Source organism: Abramis brama (assembly GCF_963993115.1).
Source record: "Abramis brama genome assembly, chromosome: 7".
NCBI lineage: Eukaryota > Metazoa > Chordata > Actinopteri > Cypriniformes > Leuciscidae > Abramis > Abramis brama.
In genome coordinates, this window is record NC_139969.1 from 3,474,117 (window position 1) to 3,494,272 (window position 20,156).

A 20,156-nucleotide genomic window follows, 5' to 3' on the forward strand; every position below is an offset into this window, starting at 1 on the left:
ACTGTCGTACATTCTGACAGTAATGACAGCTGAGATCCTACAGTGTGACGTGGCTTACAGCAAGGATCATGTTCATTCAGTTCAACAGTTGTAAAGGACTATTAAAATCATACAGTGTGCATCCGGCTTAAGCCTGAATGGCTGGATCAGGTGTGTTTAATTAGGGTTGATGCTAAACACTGCAGGGCTGTGGTGAGTTTTGCACCCCTGGCTTAGAACACTACTTTAGCATTGTATATTATAGTATTTATTATTTTGAATGAGCCTTTTCTTTAAATTTTCGGTTTAATTTAATGTTGGTTGTAGCCATTTTACATGCGTTTTTCATTTTCGTTATTTCTTTTAGGGCTGTCACGATTCCTCGATTAAATTCGAGTTCTCGATTTAAAAAAACATCCTCGATTGTGTAGTAACCGGTAAAATACCGTAAATGGCGAATTCCACGGATGAGAATCCATGAACTGCATTATTAGACCGTTTTCTAAGGCTGCACAAATTAAAACCATTTAAAAATCATACTATAACATAGTGCGATTGTGAAATCACAAAGTCTGCGATTCAATTAAGTAAATATTTATGCCCTGAGGGTTTAATATGCGCTTTAATTATTTCCATGCGTGCAGGTTACGTGTGTCTCAGAGTGGCTCCGTTCACCGTAAATTCTGATCCACGTGAACCATTGTCATTTACATGCGTGGAGCGTCTCAAACTCCATCTCTGCATATGAGTTTTGGTTGCTTTTAACGTTCATCTGGGAACTCAATGTGCACCATTTCATCAGATTTGTAAGGTAAATCATTTATAAACATACGCCGACACCATAGGATAGATTTATTTTGAACTCTGTTATCGAAACTAGCATAATTAAACAATTTATTAATCAATTTATACCTGTATGATATTATGCTACATCCACATTGGACCAGCAGTTTGTAAAATGGATCGTAAATGTGCACCATTTCATCAGATAAAGGTAAATCATTTATAAACATACGCTGACACCGTAGGATACATAAATATCTTTCGAAATATGCGAACTGTTCATCACGATTTAAACGCTTGCTCTGACTTTGCATGTTTTGATGTTCCAGAAATTACAGTAGCTATAGCATTTCAATCGTAAAGAAATGGCCAAATATTAAAGATTAAGTAATTTGAATTAAATGTTGTTTGGCCAATATTAAACAATGATTTGATCATGCTGTAAAGTGTAACAACAACAATTGTTTATGCAAAGCGTTTACCCTGTAAAGTTGGCGCCCTCTGCAGGCATTTGTTATAATACATAATGTACATAAGATGATTGTTTATATTATGTACATTATGTATTTTAACAGTGTTGTTCTATAAAACCAAGTGTTTACTTGTTTTTAATACTTTATTTGAACCAAATTTTATTGCGTCATTATGTATTTCAAGTCATTTTAAAGGCTTTGGTCTTTGCTTGGGTCCATTTTTATTACCACCCAAAAAATCTGATTACTCGATTACCAAAATAATTGTTAGTGACAGCCCTAGTTTTTTTTATATATATATATATTTTTATATATCCCATTAGTTTCAATTATTTATTTATTTTCAGTTTTAGTCATTTTAGTACTTCAACTTATTTTATTTACTTGCCAAGGCAACATTTCAAAAAATTTCATCTAGTGTTTAATGTTTATTTTATTTCTGCTTTTTCAGTTTACAAAAATGATTTCAAATAGTTGTTGTTGTCAGAACAGATTCCTTGTTATCAGCACTCCGAAATGTAGCGTAATCGTGCTTAGGCCACCCGAGTTCAAGTTCCAGCTTGTGGTTCTTTCCCGACCCCACTTCACTTCCGGTCCTCTCTCAAATCTCTACTTGAATACAAAAATAGTTTTAGTAATGTATAACAACACTAGCTGTTCCATTGCTAAAGACCTAATTAAGCCCTTTCCACTTGATCCTCAAACACTGGTGTGTGTTGTTGCCCTGCGGTGTTTGGTTTCTGATTCAATCCGTTAGTAGGTTGTTTTCCAGGCGTTCCCAGTCAGAAGCCCAAAGAACAGCAGCGCAGTGTTCTGAGACCAGCCGTTCTACAGGCTCCTCCGGCCAAGACCCTCACAGAACCCGTCAAGACCAGTATGTACAAATCCCATAATGCTCTCTGCTGGCTTTCAGAGCAACAGAATATGTGGAGGTCTCAGCCTGTTCTGGAAAGAAACACATTTCAGGCTCATGTTGTGTTTAGAACGGATTTGTAAATCTAAGCCAGATTGGCCTAGTTTTCCTGAAATCTGATTTTGTTGAATTTATTTTCTGGATTCCAGAAGATTTTGGGCTCATTTAATTATAATTGTCTTACACCGTGTCCTGACTACACGCGACGACGTACGGTAAAGGTTATATTTTCCATGTTAATAAGAGTTTTTGGTTCTTACCAGCCGCGACGGCGAGACGCAACGATTTTATTTTAGAAACTGTTTCTATTTTTCTGTGACATCGCGCTGGAACAACAAACACAAAGTGTGGCAATAATAATCTCAGGTGCTGTTTATGTGCTTTATTTAATGTTAAAAGCGTGTAATGTGACTTTGAATATCATTTAGTGCTCCAGCTTTGTAGCTGTAAAAGCAACAATGGATAATTCACCTCAGATCTTGAAATTAAACAAATGGAAACAAGGAGAAAAAGATTGTTTTAGTTACTCAGTAGCCTATGTATTTTTAATAATGTTTAAATGGTGTAATATTTGTGAATTTGATTATGTAGCTGCTTATCCATGTTCTTGCGAGTGCCGTCAAGATTACTCTCTGGTGCCGTGCACTCACCGCGAGACTCCGCCCACACGCTGTTCTGATTGGCTGTGGGTTTTGATTGATTTTGACGCATCTCGCAGTCACGTCGCGTATAGTGTGGACAGACAAATTATTTGTCGCTGGAATCTTATCGCATCGCGTCTGGTTAGGACACGGTGTAAAGCAGACATCTTCAAACAGCGCCCCCTGGCTTGGTTCCAACTGGACCGCAAGACAAAATGACAACTGTAGCACCATTTTATCATTTCTACAGTTTAAAGTGAGCAACAGAGCTGTTCACACCGCAGGGGTCCAGGGCAGTTTATGATAATGATCTATCAGTGCTATATCCTTTGTTTTTATTTAGAGCCAAGCCTTTTTTGTTCCGTGCGCGTTGCTTCTCTCTCCCGCTAAAGCGACATATTAAAGGAATAGTTCACTTTAAAAAAGTTTTTTCTGCTGAACACAAAGGAAGATATTTTGAAGTATGTCGGTGGCCAGACAGTTGATGGACCCCATTGACTTTCATATTAGGAAAAAATATATATTATGGAATATGAAAGTCAGCATCGTGACTTAATCTCTGCAACCAAAAACACAGAAAACATATATACGTGTATATGTATGTGTGTGTGTATATATATATATATATATATATATATATATATATAAGCAATAAGGTACGAGAGGCGTTGTTCGCGGAGTGCCTGCAACCCCTTCATTCGTGACTTATTCAGGATACACCACTAGCCTCTTGTACCTTATTGCTTTTATAAAACGGTTACCACACAATACAAATATTAAAGCTGAAAAATATCGATCTAAGCAACTATCATGAAGTAACATCACTAAAAACATCACTAACATCACTATTTTTTCCTTCCACTGGAAAAAATAGACCCTGACCATTAGATGGCGGCAACTGTCTTCATGAGTGAGTCAGTCTGTAGAGAAGACTTTTACATTGAAATGTCTTAAAGGGGTGGTATAATGCCCTTTTCACAAGATGTAAAATAAGTCTTTAATATCCCCAGAGTGTGTATGTGAAGTTTTAGCTCAAAATACCCCACAGATATTTTTATATAGCATGTTAAAGTTGACACTTTTTGAGGGTGAGCAAAAACGCACCGTTTTTGTGAGAGTCCCTTTAAATGCAAATGAGCTGCTGCTCCCGGCACAGGGGGCGGAGCTTCAATTACCTCCGCACACAGACATGCACTGAAATTTTCTAAAACTTTTAGCCTTTTATGTTCAAACCGGAGTCAGACAAAGATGGAGAGACTCAAGAATTGACAACATGTAGACAACATTTCTGAATGGATAGTTGATGAATTTATGTAGCTTATATGTAGTTATCTCCTAGTCATTGATTAGCATATTCTGTCTTGATAATCTATAAATCGTGTTTCGGGGGCGGGGTTTCTGTGAATTTTAGGGTTTGTGATGTCACTAACCCGGGAGGAACTTGTGTAGTCTCTACCAGCCGTTTGTTGTAGTCCTTAAAAAGCAATTACTTTAAAAGAAAATATCTCCCTTTGCTTTGAAATATGAGTGTCGTAACTTTGCAGATGTTGTTTATGCTCAAACAGCAACAGTACACACTAACTAAAGTTAGAAAAGTGAAATCATAATCAACCACCCCTTTAAACAGTTGCAAGACGCAACTGACAGATGACTAGGGCACAGGAAAACCCCTTAACTGTTAAAAGGACAAGATATCGCAGCGGACACTCAAACTGATTTTTTTATTATGAATATGGCTACGTTTACACGTGGATGGCTATTTTCATAAACGGACATTTCTCTGCTCTCTGCTCTCTCTAACGAGAAGCTCAAGCCCACCTTAGCCAATCAGAATCCCGAAAATAGTCACATTCTGTGACGTCGCTGCCTAAAACTCCGTTTTTCTCTGTTTACATGCAAACGTGCAAACGAAGATTTTCAAAATCTCCACTCTGGCCGGAGTTTTTAGAAAGAATCGGTTTCATTGGCGAATCCTCCGTTTGCGTGTAAACGAAGGGTGCAAACGAAGGGAAATGTCTCCGTTTTTCAAAATAACCATGTACGTGTAAACGGGGCCTATAGGACTGACCTGAAGGAAAATGCTAGATCTCTCACAAACAATACTCTACTCTGGCTTCAATGAACAATAGGCTATCAATGAGATCAAACATATGTTTACGTTGCTAGTGGTTGCTAGGGGTGTTGTGTAGTGATACATAGAACGGTCAGAGCCGTGTTTAATCGTGAATAAAACAGCTATTGACCAATCAGAATCAAGGATTGGAACTAACCTTTTTATAAATATATATGTGTGTGTATATATATTATATATAATAAAAATATTTAGACAAGTCTCCTTCTGTTTTTTAACGACACTCATAATCATTACGAAAATTTAAAGCTACCCCCCCCCCCCCCCAAAAAAAAAGATTGCCCGGAGCTTTGCTGGAAGGAAATATAGAGACTGGACCTCTTGGAACTTTAAGTGAATAGCCCTGATTTAAAGCATCTTTAATCAGCTATATAGCTAAATAGCTAAAGCTGTTTGTATGAGGTAATCATTCCTCATATTCACAAGGCCTGTTTTAAGTTAGGAGCTATAAACAAGCATGTATACAACTAAGCTATAATCAGTTACTGAAGACTGGGGCTGGTGCCACTGCTAGGTGATGACTTAAAGTATTCAAAATACGAAATGATGATTAATATATTAAAATAATCGATCTCTAATCCAAAATTAAATGCTAAATAAATAAAATCAAGATGTATACTGAAGTCCCCCCCCCCCCCCCCCCCCCCCCCCCATCAACAATTGTTAAACACGGATATATTAGACTGAAAAATGAATTAATCAATTTTTTAATTATCAGCTTATAATTGTCCTGGCTGGACCATTTAACCTGAGTAGTTTTTCCTCCTTGTATGACTTCCAAAAGCTACAGACGACCTTGTCAACAGAAAATAAACAATTGTTTTTAGTGAATGTTGTGGTTATTTTACAGCTGTTTTTTTTTTTTTTTTTAATAGATCTCATTTGTCGTTATTAAGTTATTATGTATGTATCAGCATTATATCGGCCATCAGTCACCATGCCATTTAGATATATGGTCGACTAGTTGACGTATCGGATGACCACTAGTATTCATGACTCCTTTAGCACTGGAAATGTGTGTTGAGAGTGTGATGCTGTTAGTTTATGACGTTTTTTATTTTATTTTTCACTCGCAGACTCCAGCTGTGGAACAAATGGAGTGGGGAAGTTTGGAGATTCATCTTCAGAAAACCGATCCGTTTTCCTGAACAACACAGAGAGCTCAGACAAATCACCGGTGAGGACATACAGCACAAACATCTGAGATGGAAACACTTGATTAATGAATCGCAAATAATTGCATTGCTGTTTAGAGCATCTCGTAAATATCTCCGTCACCTGTAATCATTGATCATCGTTGAGATGACCTGGGTGTGTAGTAATGACTAATAGATAGTTGTTTGGAAATTACATTATGATCTAGTTGCAGTCTTATCTAGTTGCATTTTCATTCTAGAGTGAATCTTCTTAGTTTTAAGCAGCAGTAATGCTACATAATTGTGGTGAACTGTGACATTTGGATACATTTAAAAACTTTTTTCATATCAAAACTCTTTCTGACCACATTATTGGTTTCCGAAATGTTCTCGTCCACACTAAAACTTTGGAAAATGCTAATATCGTCTCACTGATATACTTATTTTATTTTTATTTATGTCTATGGCTACAATGATCAACACTTCAAAAACATGTTGTCTTCACCGTGCGCTTGCACAGATACACACGTAAGCGTTTGAAAGCGTTTGATCCGCTGATAGACGCCTGCTTTCAAACACTCTGTGAAGACAATGTTTTTGAAGCGTTGATTTATTGAACACATTGGCCAATCAGAGACGTATATGTTGACTGAGTGAACGCTATGGCCAATCAGAGACATATGTTGAGCGAGTGAACACAATGGCCAATCAGAGACATATGTTGAGCGAGTGAACACTATGGCCAATCAGAGACATGTATTTTGAGCATGTGAACAATGGCCAATCAGAGACATGTATGTTGAGCATGTGAACACCATGGCCAATCAGAGACATATGTTGAGTTAGTGAACACAATGGCCAATCAGAGACATGTTGAGCGAGTGAACACAATGGCCAATCAGAGACACATGTTGAGCGAGTGAACACAATGGCCAATCAGAGACATATGTTGAGCGAGTGAACACAATGGCCAATCAGAGACATATATGTTGAGTGAGTGAACATTGGCCAATCAGAGACATACATGTTGAGCGAGTGAACACAATGGCCAATCAGAGACATATATGTTGAGTGAGTGAACAATGGCCAATCAGAGACATATATGTTGAGCGAGTGGACACTTTGGCCAATCAGAGACATATGTTGAGCGAGTGAACACAATGGCCAATCAGAGACATGTATGTTGAGCGAGTGAACACTATGGCCAATCAGAGACATGTATGTTGAGCGAGTGAACACTATGGCCAATCAGAGACATGTATGTTGAGCGAGTGGACACTTTGGCCAATCAGAGACATGTATGTTGAGCGAGTGAACACTATGGCCAATCAGAGACATGTATGTTGAGCGAGTGAACACTATGGCCAATCAGAGACATGTATGTTGAGCGAGTGAACACTATGGCCAATCAGAGGTGTTTAATCTGTTCAACAGCGCTCAAAATGCTAGAGGGAAATGCTGGTATCGTCACATTTTAAAAATTTCAGTACCGAAGTCGGTAATTTTGACATTAGTGTAGATGTTGTCTAAGATTTGTGTTATTTGAATGATGAAATGTGTGTGCTAGTCAGGTGCTACGATGTGCCTTGAGCGTGGAAAAATGGTGCCATTTTTGTTTCATAAAAAATTGCTTTAATATGAGACCCTACAGAACGAGGCTTCAATATTCCCATCTTAAACGTTGCGAAAAACCCATAGACTTGTCGCTGGATCTGCATTAATTGTATTTCTTTGCAGAAGCGGGAGAAGGAAGGAGAAGAAAATGGAGGACAGAAAGACGACAGCAGTCAGAAGAAGGACTTTGTGTTCGGGCAGAATATCAAAGAGCGAGCGAAGGTCAGCGCTGACTGCAAATTGGCACCATATAAGTTCCCTCGGGAGTGTTTGTGTTTATGCTCAAATTCTCTTTCTGTGTTTTTATTGAACAGTTGGATGAAAACAGCACGTCCAGTGACTCAAAAGACTCCACACAAGATTCTCAGTCTGGCGGCACCAATTATTTCTTACAGTACATGGGCAGCGCTAGGTAACTGATTCAATAGACCTCTCTAAATCCAACTGCTGTTCGCTCTCTGGCACCTGGAACTATGTCTTGTAAATCTGCTTCTGTTTTACAGCTCCCACAATGCCACAAACAGCTCGGATAAAGGCTCCAAGTTCGTTTTTGGCCAGAACATGTCTGAGAGAGTACTAGTGAGTGGATCTGAACCACAGACACATTTTTCTCTCACCTGTTTAAAAAAAAGAAAATGTATACACTCTAATCACCTCTTACATGTAGTATTTGAAGGAGTAGCTCAAAAATAAACCCAAAAACCCAATTCACCCCAAAATAAAAATAATTTACTAAAAGAGAAGATTAGCAGAAAGTCCAAGCTGATCTTTTCCATGCAATGAAAGGAGGAGGTGACTCCAAAAAAGCACCATAACAGAACAGATGATAACCTATTCGGTTAAACTATTTCTTCAAATATTTCAGCAAACGCCAGTTAAAATACAGTAAATGAATTGTTTTGGAAATGTCAGAGGTGTTTAAATATAGTTGTGTGTGTGAACTCTTCCAGAGTCCCCCGACAGGAGGCGAGGCGCCAACAGAGGCCAGTAAAGACAGTTCGGCTCCAGCGTCCGAGCCGTCATCACAAGAGGCCACACCTGAGAAAAGTAGGTTACATTTCACACAGCATCAACTACACACAATTGTAATATATTGTGTATATATATTTTATATTAGGCAAGGCAAGTTTATTTATATAGCACATATATCATACACTATGGTAATTCAAAGTGATTTACACAGAAAGGAATTAAAATAATCACAAAAATAAAAGCAAGGAAAATTAAAACGGTTATAAAAGGAATTAAGAGAGTAAAAAGATGATGAATAGATAAATATCTCATCTGGCAAAACACCGGTGTATCATATTTTTCCCAGCTCCCAGTTTTACTCTTTTCCAGATTTTCCCATGGTGATTACACTGTGTCTGTCATATTATATGATTTGTTTTATAAATAAAGTATTTAATTAGAGATGCACCGATTGATCGGCTGGTGACCGGAATTGGCCGATTTTCACGTGATCGGCGACCGGCCGGTTAGTCTGACATATGCCGATTTTATGCCGATCAAATGCACCCGGGCGCCGCATGATTAACACCGCGCAACATCAGCATCACACGTGCAAACGGAACGCAATAGGAAACCTCGTGAATTACGGTTGTTTCACACCGCAAGCGTGAGCGGCGCATGAGCAGCGCGTATTTTTTTCGGCGTGCATGTTAATCAATAAGTGCATTCACACTGCAAGCAGGAGCGTCACGTGAGCAGCAGTGAAGCGCGGGTTTCGGCGCTGAGTTAAATTGCTCAATTAAAATGAAAGCACACTTTTGATGGACAAAATAAGTATTATTTCACACAAAAAGTGCCCAAAATGCACAGAATTTGCATGTCTAGTGTGTTTTAACAAGAATGTTAAAACAAGAATTTAACAAGAGTAGGCTATGTCAGAAAATAATATTTATAGAAAATTTACCCATTTAAACTTGTTTTTATTATTCAGTTTGGGTAAAGTACTATATGGTGTTTTATAAAAAAAAAGAAAAAATGAGTAAATTGGTCATAATATACAGTATAAGCTTTCTTTTAGTTTAATTTTAATTAACTTTTAATTTCCCACACCAGGAGTAATTTATATAGTTCCATTTTATAGCAATTATCTGTTCAAAAAAATTTCTATGTTCTATGCAAAATGTTCTATTAAAGAAAAGATAGAAAATAAATATTTGTGTGTGCTGTAAAGTAGTTAGAAAAAATGAAATCGGAATCGGTTAAAATCGGTATCGGCAGGTCAAACTCAATGAAAAATCGGAAATCGGAATCAGCCAAGAAAATTGTAATCGGTGCATCTCTATATTTAATTTTAATAATGTTCATTTGCCATGTTCATATGCGTTTGTAGTCGTTCTCCTTCTTTCCACAAGTGCTTGCGCTCCCTATGCAACCATGAACATAGGCGCAAAACTATTATGAGCGTGCTTGCTGCGCCTTTCATTTGAAATGACGAATTTGCACGTGCAAAAAACGTGATAAGTGAACGGCCCCTTATGGCAACGTGACATTAGCCCTGATTTAGATAAAAAGATAATTTTTTCCCAAACATCATCCGAAGGACGAGACGTTAAACCGTGGTCCTGACTCTCTGTGGTCATTGTGGTGTAACCCCGGTGCCCTGGCCACATTCCACCCATTGGCCCTTACCAATAATGGCCTCCTAATAATCCCCATCCACTGAATTGGCTCTATCGCTCTCTCTCCTCTCTCCACCTATAGCTGGTGTGTGGTGAGCGCACTGGTGTTGTACTGTGGCTGCCGTCGCATCATCCAAGTGGATGCTGCACACTGGTGGTGGTTGAGGAGAGATCCCCTGATATGAATGTAAAGCACTTTGGGTGTACAGTAGTACATATGAAAGCGCTATATAAATGCCTCATTCTATTCTATTCTATTCTATCAACACTGCTTTCATCAAAAAGAACCTGCCTCTCACCGAAAAAGGCTTAGTCTTTAGTACTGTACTAACATATGCTAACATAATTTCAGTTGTTCTTAAGTTACATTTATGTGAAATGGGCAGCAGTGCCATGTTTGTTTAGGAAAACACCAAGTTGAATGTTAAAATGTCAGCAACAGCATCAGTTGTATATTTACTGTGTTACAGTCAGAAAGTGAAAAACATCTGATGAAAATAAAACATTGTTAGAAGAACTGTAATGGTATTATTAAGTACTCATATAGGTATCTTGGCACCTAAATGTAAGTACTTGTACTTGGTCTGAAAAAAAGTGATATCAGTGCATCCCAGAATCACACTATATTGTTGGCTGTTTGAATATTAAGTTAGTTTTGTGACTGGATGCTCTAGCATTGTTGTCATGCTGTAATTAATAGCTAAGCCTTCCCCATAGTAGGCAGATCTGCTGAAGTTATGCTACGTTCAGTTCATCCTGACGTGTCTCTCTCTGTGCATATGTCAGATCACAGTGTAACAGAGTCTCTAGAAGAGTCGGCAGCCGCGTACACCAAAGCCACTGCCAAGAAGTGCATTCTGGAGAAGGTGGAAGTCCGTACAGGAGAGGAGGCGGAGAGCAACGTTTTACAGGTGAGACGATGTTCGGCGTTGCAGTCAGAGTCGCCTCAGGAAAACTGTTGGCATTTAGTCCACAATTTAAAGGGTTAGTTCACCCAAAAAGGAAAATTCTGTCAGTAATTACTCACCCTCATGTGTTTCAACCCCGTAAGACTTTCGTTCATCTTCGGAACACAAATTAAGATATTTTTGATGAAATCTGAGAGCTGGATCCACTCCTCCTGCAGGCTTATGGACACCTTAACTTGCTGGCCCAGAAAATGTATTAAAGACATTGTTAATATAGTCCAAGTGACTCCAGTGGCTCAATCTTAAGTTTATAAAGCGACGAGAATACTTTTAGTGCGCACAAACAAACAAAAATAACGACTTTATTCCACTTTTCATTTCCTTCTCTCTGGGCCTCGAGTCTTTTCACGTAGTGTTTAAGTGTAGCGCGTCTGTGTTGCACGTCACCACGTAGGCTCACTATTGGGCGACTCTGGTCGTGTGTGATACGTGGTGACGTGAAACACAGACGCGCTACGCTTAAACACTACGTGAAAAGACTCGAGGCCCAGAGAGAAGGAAATGAAAAGTGGAATAAAGTCGTTATTTTTGTTTGTTTTTGCGCACAAAAAGTATTCTCGTCGCTTTATAAACTTAAGATTGAGCCACTGTAGTCACTTGGACTATATTAACAATAGCCGCTTTCCGACCGGAGGAACCTTTTCACAGTTCCTAGAACTATTGGCTAAAGTACCCGGATGTCGGCGTGTTCGCACCACCGGAACTAGGAACGATTTTAGTTCTAGGAACTCCATTTGGAGGAACTAATTTAGGTCCTACTTCAGAGAAGGGTCTAAACCAGCACTATAGGAACTACCCGTGACGTTAGTGTACACTGATTGACCGAGTGCACGCGGAACACCAGCACCCGCCATTTTTAAAACAGCTAGAATGTAAACACACAGATTATAGCCTATATTTACTCTATAAACTAACTATACAAACATGGGAAACAGTGATAGATGGGTCTCTAAACCTTTATGCTGAAGAGAAAATCCAACGCAACTTTGAGGGGACCAAGTCAAACATGATTATGTTTATCTGCCCAGCTAGCAACACTGGACATCAACCACACAGCAAAGGCTAATAACCTTTTTTTCATATACTGTCTACTTTCTATAACAGTTCTATCTAATAACATGTTAAACAGTACTGTTAGACAGATCGCTAACTAATAAACACAGAGAATGCGAGCATTATTTGCTCTGGCGTTCTCAGCGCCGCCAAAATAAAGGTCCGTCGCGCCGTCAAAATAAAAGTCCCTTACCCCTCCTACCAGTTCCTATGGCCACTTGGCCAGTGCGAATGCAAACAGCAAAACCGAGTTTGGGGGAGAGTAGTTCTTAGAACTGTTTAGAAGTGGACAGTTCCTAGAACTAAGTTCCTGTAACTACTTGGTCGGAAAGCGGCTAATGTCATTAATACATTTTCTGGGCCAGCAAGTTAAGGTGTCCATAAGCCTGCAGGAGGAGTGATCCAGCACTCAGATTTCATCAAAAATATCTTAATTTGTGTTCCGAAGATGAACGAAAGTCTTACGGGGTTGGAACAACATGAGGGTGAGTAATTACTGACAGAATTTTCATTTTTGGGTGAACTAACCCTTTAAAGAATGTTGTCAACAACATCTGTTGCAGCTTTCAGTTACAACAGAAGATAATCTCAGCTCGTCGTTCAGTCAGTAGAAAGCTCACATTGCTGATCAGCAGATGAACTTCAGCATTGCTGAGTTGAGTTGTGTGATATGAATACTTTACGAATAGTTACTTCATATTGAAGTTACAGGGTTTAAATTGTCATGACAAGTGTTGCAAAATTGGGGATAACATTACATGTACATGTCTCATTTCACCTGTCATATTTATTTATACCCAAGTGTTCCTCCTTTTTTTTTCTTCTAAAAAAAACATATTTAGAATGGAAGTGAATGGGGTCAATTTGTAAACACAATATTGTTTCAGTAGGACAGTCATATGACGTAAATGCATTGATTTTAGTGTGGAAAAAGAACTTTTTGTGTAAAGTTTTATCCAATTTTACAATGTTGTTGCCATGATGATAACTGGAAAAAGGATGTAAACAGCTTTACATAAACAAGTTGTTACTGAATATTTAATATTAAGGGCATTTATAAAATGATACACTTCACATATTGACATAAATCCTTTACTTTTAAGTGTCTTGGTGCTATTTATTTTTTCTTTGCTGTAACCTTTTTTTTTTGTAAAGAAAAGGAGAAAATTTATTTTATTTTTTGTGATATTTAAATATTTAATTTGTCTTGCCAGAATTTAAGACTTAATTTATTGTTTGTGTTAATCAATATAATGCCAAATGAGCTTAACTTGTACTTAACTTTCTGGTTATACTTTCAAAACGGTGTGTTTTAACTTTCATTCTGGTGCACTGCATTGACTTGCCCCATAGACTTCTATTGTAAGTGCATTACTGTAAACTTATTTTCTTGTTTTTACAGAGTCTGAACTATTTTCTGTGGTAATTGACAGCAAGCAAGTTTCATAGAACTCAAGTTGTATTGACCTGAAACATTCCTTTAATCATTGCAGGCTAGTTTTTCCCTCTCAGTGATAAGATGACCTGGTGATAATGAGCTGATTTGTGTCCCGTCTCTCCACAGATGCAGTGCAAGTTGTTTGTGTTCGATAAGCCAGCTCAGTCGTGGGTGGAACGAGGCCGCGGTCTGCTCAGACTGAACGACATGGCGTCCACCGATGACGGCTCGTTACAGTCCAGATTAGGTAAGAGCGCCGTCCAGTCGGTCACGTGTCTTCAGAGCATAGACTGTAAAAAAAAAGATGGACGACGCCCCTTCACTCTCTTCCATTGGTGAATAGTGAAGCTGTCAAAGTCCTAATATGGCGCTGATTTTGGGACCTGATTCTGCGCAGTAGTGAACGTGAAGTGGAGCCGCAATATCAAGGTCCCGCAGAAACCTTTAATACAGTTCACTGCGGTACAACTCATTAGCCGCGTTTCCACTGTCGGGCCAGTGCGAGCCAGGGCTTTAAACGGGCCGTGCCGGGCTAATAGCCTCGGGCCTGCGTTTCCACTGTCGGGCCAGAAGCTCCACAGCGCTTCACTAAAACACGCCTCTCTGGAACAACGTCACACTAACCCATCATTTCACCAACAAATGGAAGTTTTATCATAAAACTAATCGGAAATCACTGGAAACAGCGTTGAAAACCAACATGATAAAAGCGGCCGTTTGCTGGCTTTTTTTTTTTGTTGTTTACTTGAATATTTAAAACCCAAGCGTCGATGTTTTACCACAGGTTTACAATAAAAAGTGATACATTGATCATAATGAATTAATTTGTCAAAATTGCACATTAGTCACTCAGAAATAAATTACCATTAGGTCTATTTCACAAAAGAAAGAGGACACACTTACTACTTCAGTCGCGTCTGTTTCTGTTTATCTGGTAGTTACAGGACATATTTACATCACATTTAGAAAGAATGATAATTTCTACAAATATGCCACCAAAAATACGACCTGAGGAGCTTTAGCACTCTCTCGACTCCCATACAGATATTTTCAGTCAGAGAAAGAGGAAGCTCCCGAAAAAAAAGTTGCTTTATTTTATGATAGTCCGGTATAAAGAGACGAGACGTAGGCTACTGACAGATAAAATAAAAACATGACTGTGATAGCCTTTATGATTGGTCTGATTTCTTCAAGCGTTCACTGTTTTTTTTTTACTATGCATGCGTATCTTCAAGCGTTTACTATGTTTACTATGGTAATGGTTAGCGCGCATATTCTTTTGCATCACAAACAGAAGGCATTCAAACATGAACGCGAGTTAAATTATTTTAAAAGTCTTTAATGCTGACAGAATCAACCGGCGCTGCCGTCTCCCGACTCAGGTGAACTCGTAACCACTCCTCTAGCCCGAGCTGGCCCGCTTTGGCCCAAGGTATTCGACGGGCCAGAAATCCTGGCCGTTGGCCCCGAGTAAGCCCCGATCAAGCCCCGGAAGTGACAGTGGAAATGCGACTGGACCTGGCACGCACTAGCACGGCCCGGCCCTGGCCCGACAGTGGAAACGCGGCTAATATGTCAGTGTGAAATTAACAGTTATGGACATGTAGAAATTAAAGTACAAGCTCCAATCTCCTCCCATGAAAAAAACAAAACAAAAAGTCTGTTGGTGCCTGAGTGACCACTTCGTTTAGAGAAGCTGTCAATCATGACGTCACATTCCCGTTAGTATCAAATAACTAACTAAGACGAAACATATTTAAAAAAATTAACATTAAACTTACATCTGCGTGATACAAATGACCTAAAATGACAGAAAACATCTTTGGAAAGAATTTATTTGAAGTGTAATTTGATTTTTTTAGTTTCCGTCGCACTTCATGGGGAGGACTAGTCTGGAAATCCAGACCTAAAGCTGAAAGATTAATGGTCTGGCATCGACTAATGAAAATCGGCCAGCTCGAGGGGCGGCACCAAGCATGCATTTGAAAATCTCACTGCACGCAATTGGATAACACTACGACCAAGCACAACAAGTTATCGCTTAGCTACCAGCAGAGCTAACTGGTAGATTAGACTCTTGCCGTATCCGGTCGGCAAAACAGCAAAAACACCCTTCTTGCAAAGGAACGATTCGAGCGCCGTCTTCTGTTCCTCTTTTAGATAAAAAGCCAAGTCTAACTCGTTCATTGTAGCGGCCAAAGCCGTTTCAAACAACTGGTGTTCATCCATAGCCATCTTGCAATGTTTACTAATGACTTCGCCGTCACAGCGCTGTCGTCTTCTGTTTAGCTCCGCCTATATCAGATGACCCGATGTGATTGGTGCAGCTCGGATACAAGGGCATATTTAATGAGCATCATTACTCAACACCAGAGTAAACTTGCTGAGCAAATTCAACTTGTGCTCTCGCGAGAACTCTGGATTTCCAGGGTAGTGGAGGACGGGGTTTATGATCTATACTGGGAACAACCACTGGGCGATCGAGACGCTTAGGCTTCACTTTTCAGCACTTGTGTGGCACGCTTGCTTCAGAGTGGTCTTCATCTTTCTCTGTCTGTCTCCGTCTGTCTCGCAGTGATGCGTACGCAGGGCAGTCTGCGATTGATTCTCAACACGAAGCTTTGGCCTCAGATGCAGGTGGATAAAGCCAGTGAGAAAAGCGTTCGCATCACAGCCATGGACACTGAGGACCAGGGAGTCAAGGTCTTCCTCATATCGGTATGATGGACACCTCCATAACGCTTCACACAAGAAGGGGATTGGTATTTAGTTGTATTTATCAGTGAATTAATGCAAAGGTAACATGCATAACTTGTTTGAAAAAATTAATTTTGGTATCAGGTTTTCTAGTCAATTTAATCAATTATTTATCTTCATAAAATGTATTTATTTTTTTATGTATTTATATTATTTTATTAAAATGTATTGTTAATTAATTTATATATGTAAAAATATACTTTTATTTAATTATCTTATTTTAAATGAATGCATTTTCATTTATTAATAATAAATATTTTTACTTTAATTTATTTAAGGTTTTTTTTTTCTTCAGATTGTGTGCCATGAATAAAGCCCATTATTTACAGGCCTAATAAGTCAATGAAATCAAGTGATAGACATTTGCAGGAGGATATATAAGAGAATCTAAATTGTATAGGCCAAGTTATTCTCAGCTTTAAGATATTGCATCTACTAGAAATTGTTTTGTGTGTGCACTGCAGTCTATAAAATAATTTTTCCATGAATCATTCATCAGTGACTGGGAAAGTCATGCAGATGTTGTTTTTGGGAACCCTGCATGAACATTCACAGTTCGTCTGTGATGTGTGTCCTCAGGCGAGCTCTAAAGATGCGGGTCAGCTGGCCGCCGCTCTACATCACCGGATCCTGGCCCTGCGGAGTCGTGTGGAGCCGGACACCGAGAGCACCCCCGCCCCGGCAGAACCAGAGATCCCACAGTCAAACGAAGACGACAGCGATGACGATGAACCCACTAACAACAGCAGCGGCGCCAACTCCACCGGCACGGGGAACTCCACCAGCAGCGGTACGACACTTTCATTCGCCTGACAAAGATGAATAAATACTGTATTAAATATTAACATTAAAGTGCACCTATAATGATTTTTTTCATATTACCTTTCATGCAGTGTGTAATACAGTTTGTGAATGTAAAAGGTTGCAAAGTTTTAAAGATCAAAGTGCACGACAAATAAAGTTATTGTCTCCTAAAAGAAAGAATCGATTAGACCTATCAGAGCAGAGTAGACCAATCACAACAGACTGGGCCATCTGACCAATCAGAGCAGAGTAGACCAATCACAACAGACTGGGCCATCTGACCTATCAGAGCAGAGTAGACCAATCACTACAGACTGGGCCATGTGACCAATCAGAGCAGAGTAGACCAATCACTACAGACTGAGCCATGTGACCAATCAGAGCAGAGCAGCTCTCAGAATAGGGTTAGGGTTAGGGTTAGGGTGGTACGGTAATGCTATATTTCTTGATCAACCCCTTGTTTTACTGTATATTTGTGAGTTGAATGTTGTCTTGTTCTTTTCCAGGTAACTGTGAGAACAGCGAGACCCCCGCGGGCGAGAGCACATAGCATCATGAAGCTCTGCTCCACCCCCAGCCGCCCACCAGGGTTTCAGTGCAGGCATCTCTGCGGACAGCCCAGTCAGACCGCTCTGAGGACCCCTGGGACTCACCCAAACTTCTGTAGTTCATTTTCCCCTCCAACATTTATTGTAAATCTGGAGCTGTTTTTTTTTTTTTTTTAATCGTTTCGTTTGTTTTTAGTTGTTTTGTTTTTTTTCCTCTTGGACTGCAAATAAACAAATTAAAAAGACAACAAAAAAGGAAAAAAAAAAAATCGAGACTTTTCCATGTATGGCTTTGGACTTGGTCGCTCATCATATTGATGAGTGTGAGGGTGTTTCTCTCTCCGTTTAAGACACGGAATCGACAAGACTGCAGTTTCTACCGTGGGACCGTTTTTTACTCATTCGCTCTCTATCTCTATCTCTCTCTCTCTCTCTCTCTCTGTCTCTCTCTTTTTTCACTGGCTCTCGGCTTCAGACCATTTCATCATGACCTCGCTGCATCATCACACTTATCGGCCAATCAGCTGGCCGGTAGCATCAGTCACCTGACCTATATCCCCTGTGTTCGGTGTAATTGTACCATTTTTTCCCAGGTTGCGACTGATTTCTGGCAGTTTCACCAAACATCTCCTGGATGTTCAGTTTCTAGGACAAGCTGACACTTTTACTAGTCTGCTAAGATGGTAGTTAGATTTCTCATCGGTGTTAACCAATAAAGGACTTAACCAGCACACGGACTCGTGCTGTAGTGGATCTGTTTCTAGAGCTCGCCCCCTGTAAAAGAGAAAAACATCTTCACACCAAGAAACATCTAATTGAGTTGTGTAGCTTCGTTTAGGGGCAGATAATGTTTAATATTTCTTTTTTTAGTTGATCTGATGAGAATTTAACATTTTAAAGCAGCATCTCTGTATTTGTTTTTATTTTCCATATTCTGAGGGTTTGTATTGTTTTGGCCTTTTTTTTTTTTTAATATTGATTTACTATATTAACTTTTTATCCATTTTCATGTCATTTGGAGATGATATTTCTTCGTGTGTTGGAAGTTTGAGTGCATTTAGACAGAAAAAAAAAGGACAAAAAAAAAACAAAACTTGTACCCTTGAATGTTCTGTAAATTTCTATGCGTATATTATCACTTACTAGCACACCATGTCTCCAAACTCCTTTACAAAATAAATAGTAATATCAAAGTAAAAAAAAAAAAAAAAAAAGATGAAACATTTGAAATAAATTTTTGTCTTATGTCAAATCGTGGGCTTCACTTTCTCACAAGGAAGAATCATGTGATTTTTCTGTATGAAGTTATGGTGATTTATAGCACTTTTTGATTTATGGGTGAATATCATGAACACATCCAAAGTTTAAAGAAAATATATTTTGCATAAAGGAAATATCATTACAATGAAAACTTCTTAATGGTTTTAAAAAAAAAAAAAGTAAGCTTTATTTACTTTTGTGTGAAATATACTACCGTTCAAAAGTTTGGGGTGACATTGTTTTTTATTTTATTTTTTTTATTTTGTCTCATACTCAAGGCTGCATTTATTTGATCAAAATATTAAAAACAATTGTAATGTTGTGACATTTGAATGTATTTAACAATGTAATTTATTCCTGTCATCATTACTCCAGTCTTCAGTGTCACATGATCCTTCAGAAATCATTCTAATATGATGATTTGCTGCTCAAAAAACATTTCTGATTATTATCAATGTTAAAAACAGTTCATATGCTGCTTCATATTTTTGTGGAAACCGTAATACATTTTTTTTTCAGGATTCTTTGATGAACTGAACATTGAAAAGAATCGCATTTTCTTTTAAAATAGAATCTTTTGTAACATTATAAATGTCTTTACTGTCACTTTTGATCAATTTAATGCATCCTTACTGAATAAACAGTATTAATTTCTTTTTAAAGGCCCTAAACTTTTGAATGCTAGTGTATTTAGTTTGGTTAAAATTGCCGATTGCTAGTTGTTTGACAAAAATCTGTGTAGTGAGAGTCACTTTTGTTCTACTTGTTGATTAACTGCATCAATAATCAAAGACTTTTTTCCCTAAAATGAGTTGAGGAGATTATGACCTTGAGGTGTCATGTTGTGAATGTTCAGCAGATGGCGACACAAACTCATAAACATCTGCACAGAAACTGCATCAATTGTATCGATGCACAAGTTTACAGCTGGTGCGATTTAACAACTGATTGAAAGGTGTTTGTCAGAGAAATCAATAAAGCTCTTCTGAAGCTGACGTCTTACAAGCCCAGATTTTGACTGGCTGTCA

The 20,156-nt window shown here is 38.7% G+C and overlaps 1 protein-coding gene across 3 annotated transcripts in view; it reads left to right on the forward strand.

Moving 5' to 3' along the window:
* The window catches only part of ranbp3b (RAN binding protein 3b), a 35,546-nt gene extending 15,423 nt beyond the window's left edge, over positions 1 to 20,123 (forward strand). Inside the window, exons 7-17 of one of the 3 annotated variants that reach the window (XM_084119065.1) lie at positions 2,008 to 2,109; positions 5,997 to 6,097; positions 7,794 to 7,892; positions 7,985 to 8,082; positions 8,174 to 8,249; positions 8,621 to 8,717; positions 11,087 to 11,211; positions 13,886 to 14,006; positions 16,335 to 16,477; positions 17,096 to 17,306; positions 17,827 to 20,123. In XM_084119065.1, the coding sequence (XP_083975191.1) occupies positions 2,008 to 2,109; positions 5,997 to 6,097; positions 7,794 to 7,892; positions 7,985 to 8,082; positions 8,174 to 8,249; positions 8,621 to 8,717; positions 11,087 to 11,211; positions 13,886 to 14,006; positions 16,335 to 16,477; positions 17,096 to 17,306; positions 17,827 to 17,870 (1,217 nt within the window). In that variant the 3' untranslated portion in view covers positions 17,871 to 20,123. Of the gene's footprint in view, positions 1 to 1,995; positions 2,110 to 5,996; positions 6,098 to 7,793; positions 7,893 to 7,984; positions 8,083 to 8,173; positions 8,250 to 8,620; positions 8,718 to 11,086; positions 11,212 to 13,885; positions 14,007 to 16,334; positions 16,478 to 17,095; positions 17,307 to 17,826 lie in introns of all 3 variants that reach the window. The other 2 variants (XM_084119064.1, XM_084119066.1) reach the window with 2 other exon arrangements.
* Positions 20,124 to 20,156: the final 33 nt, after the last annotated feature.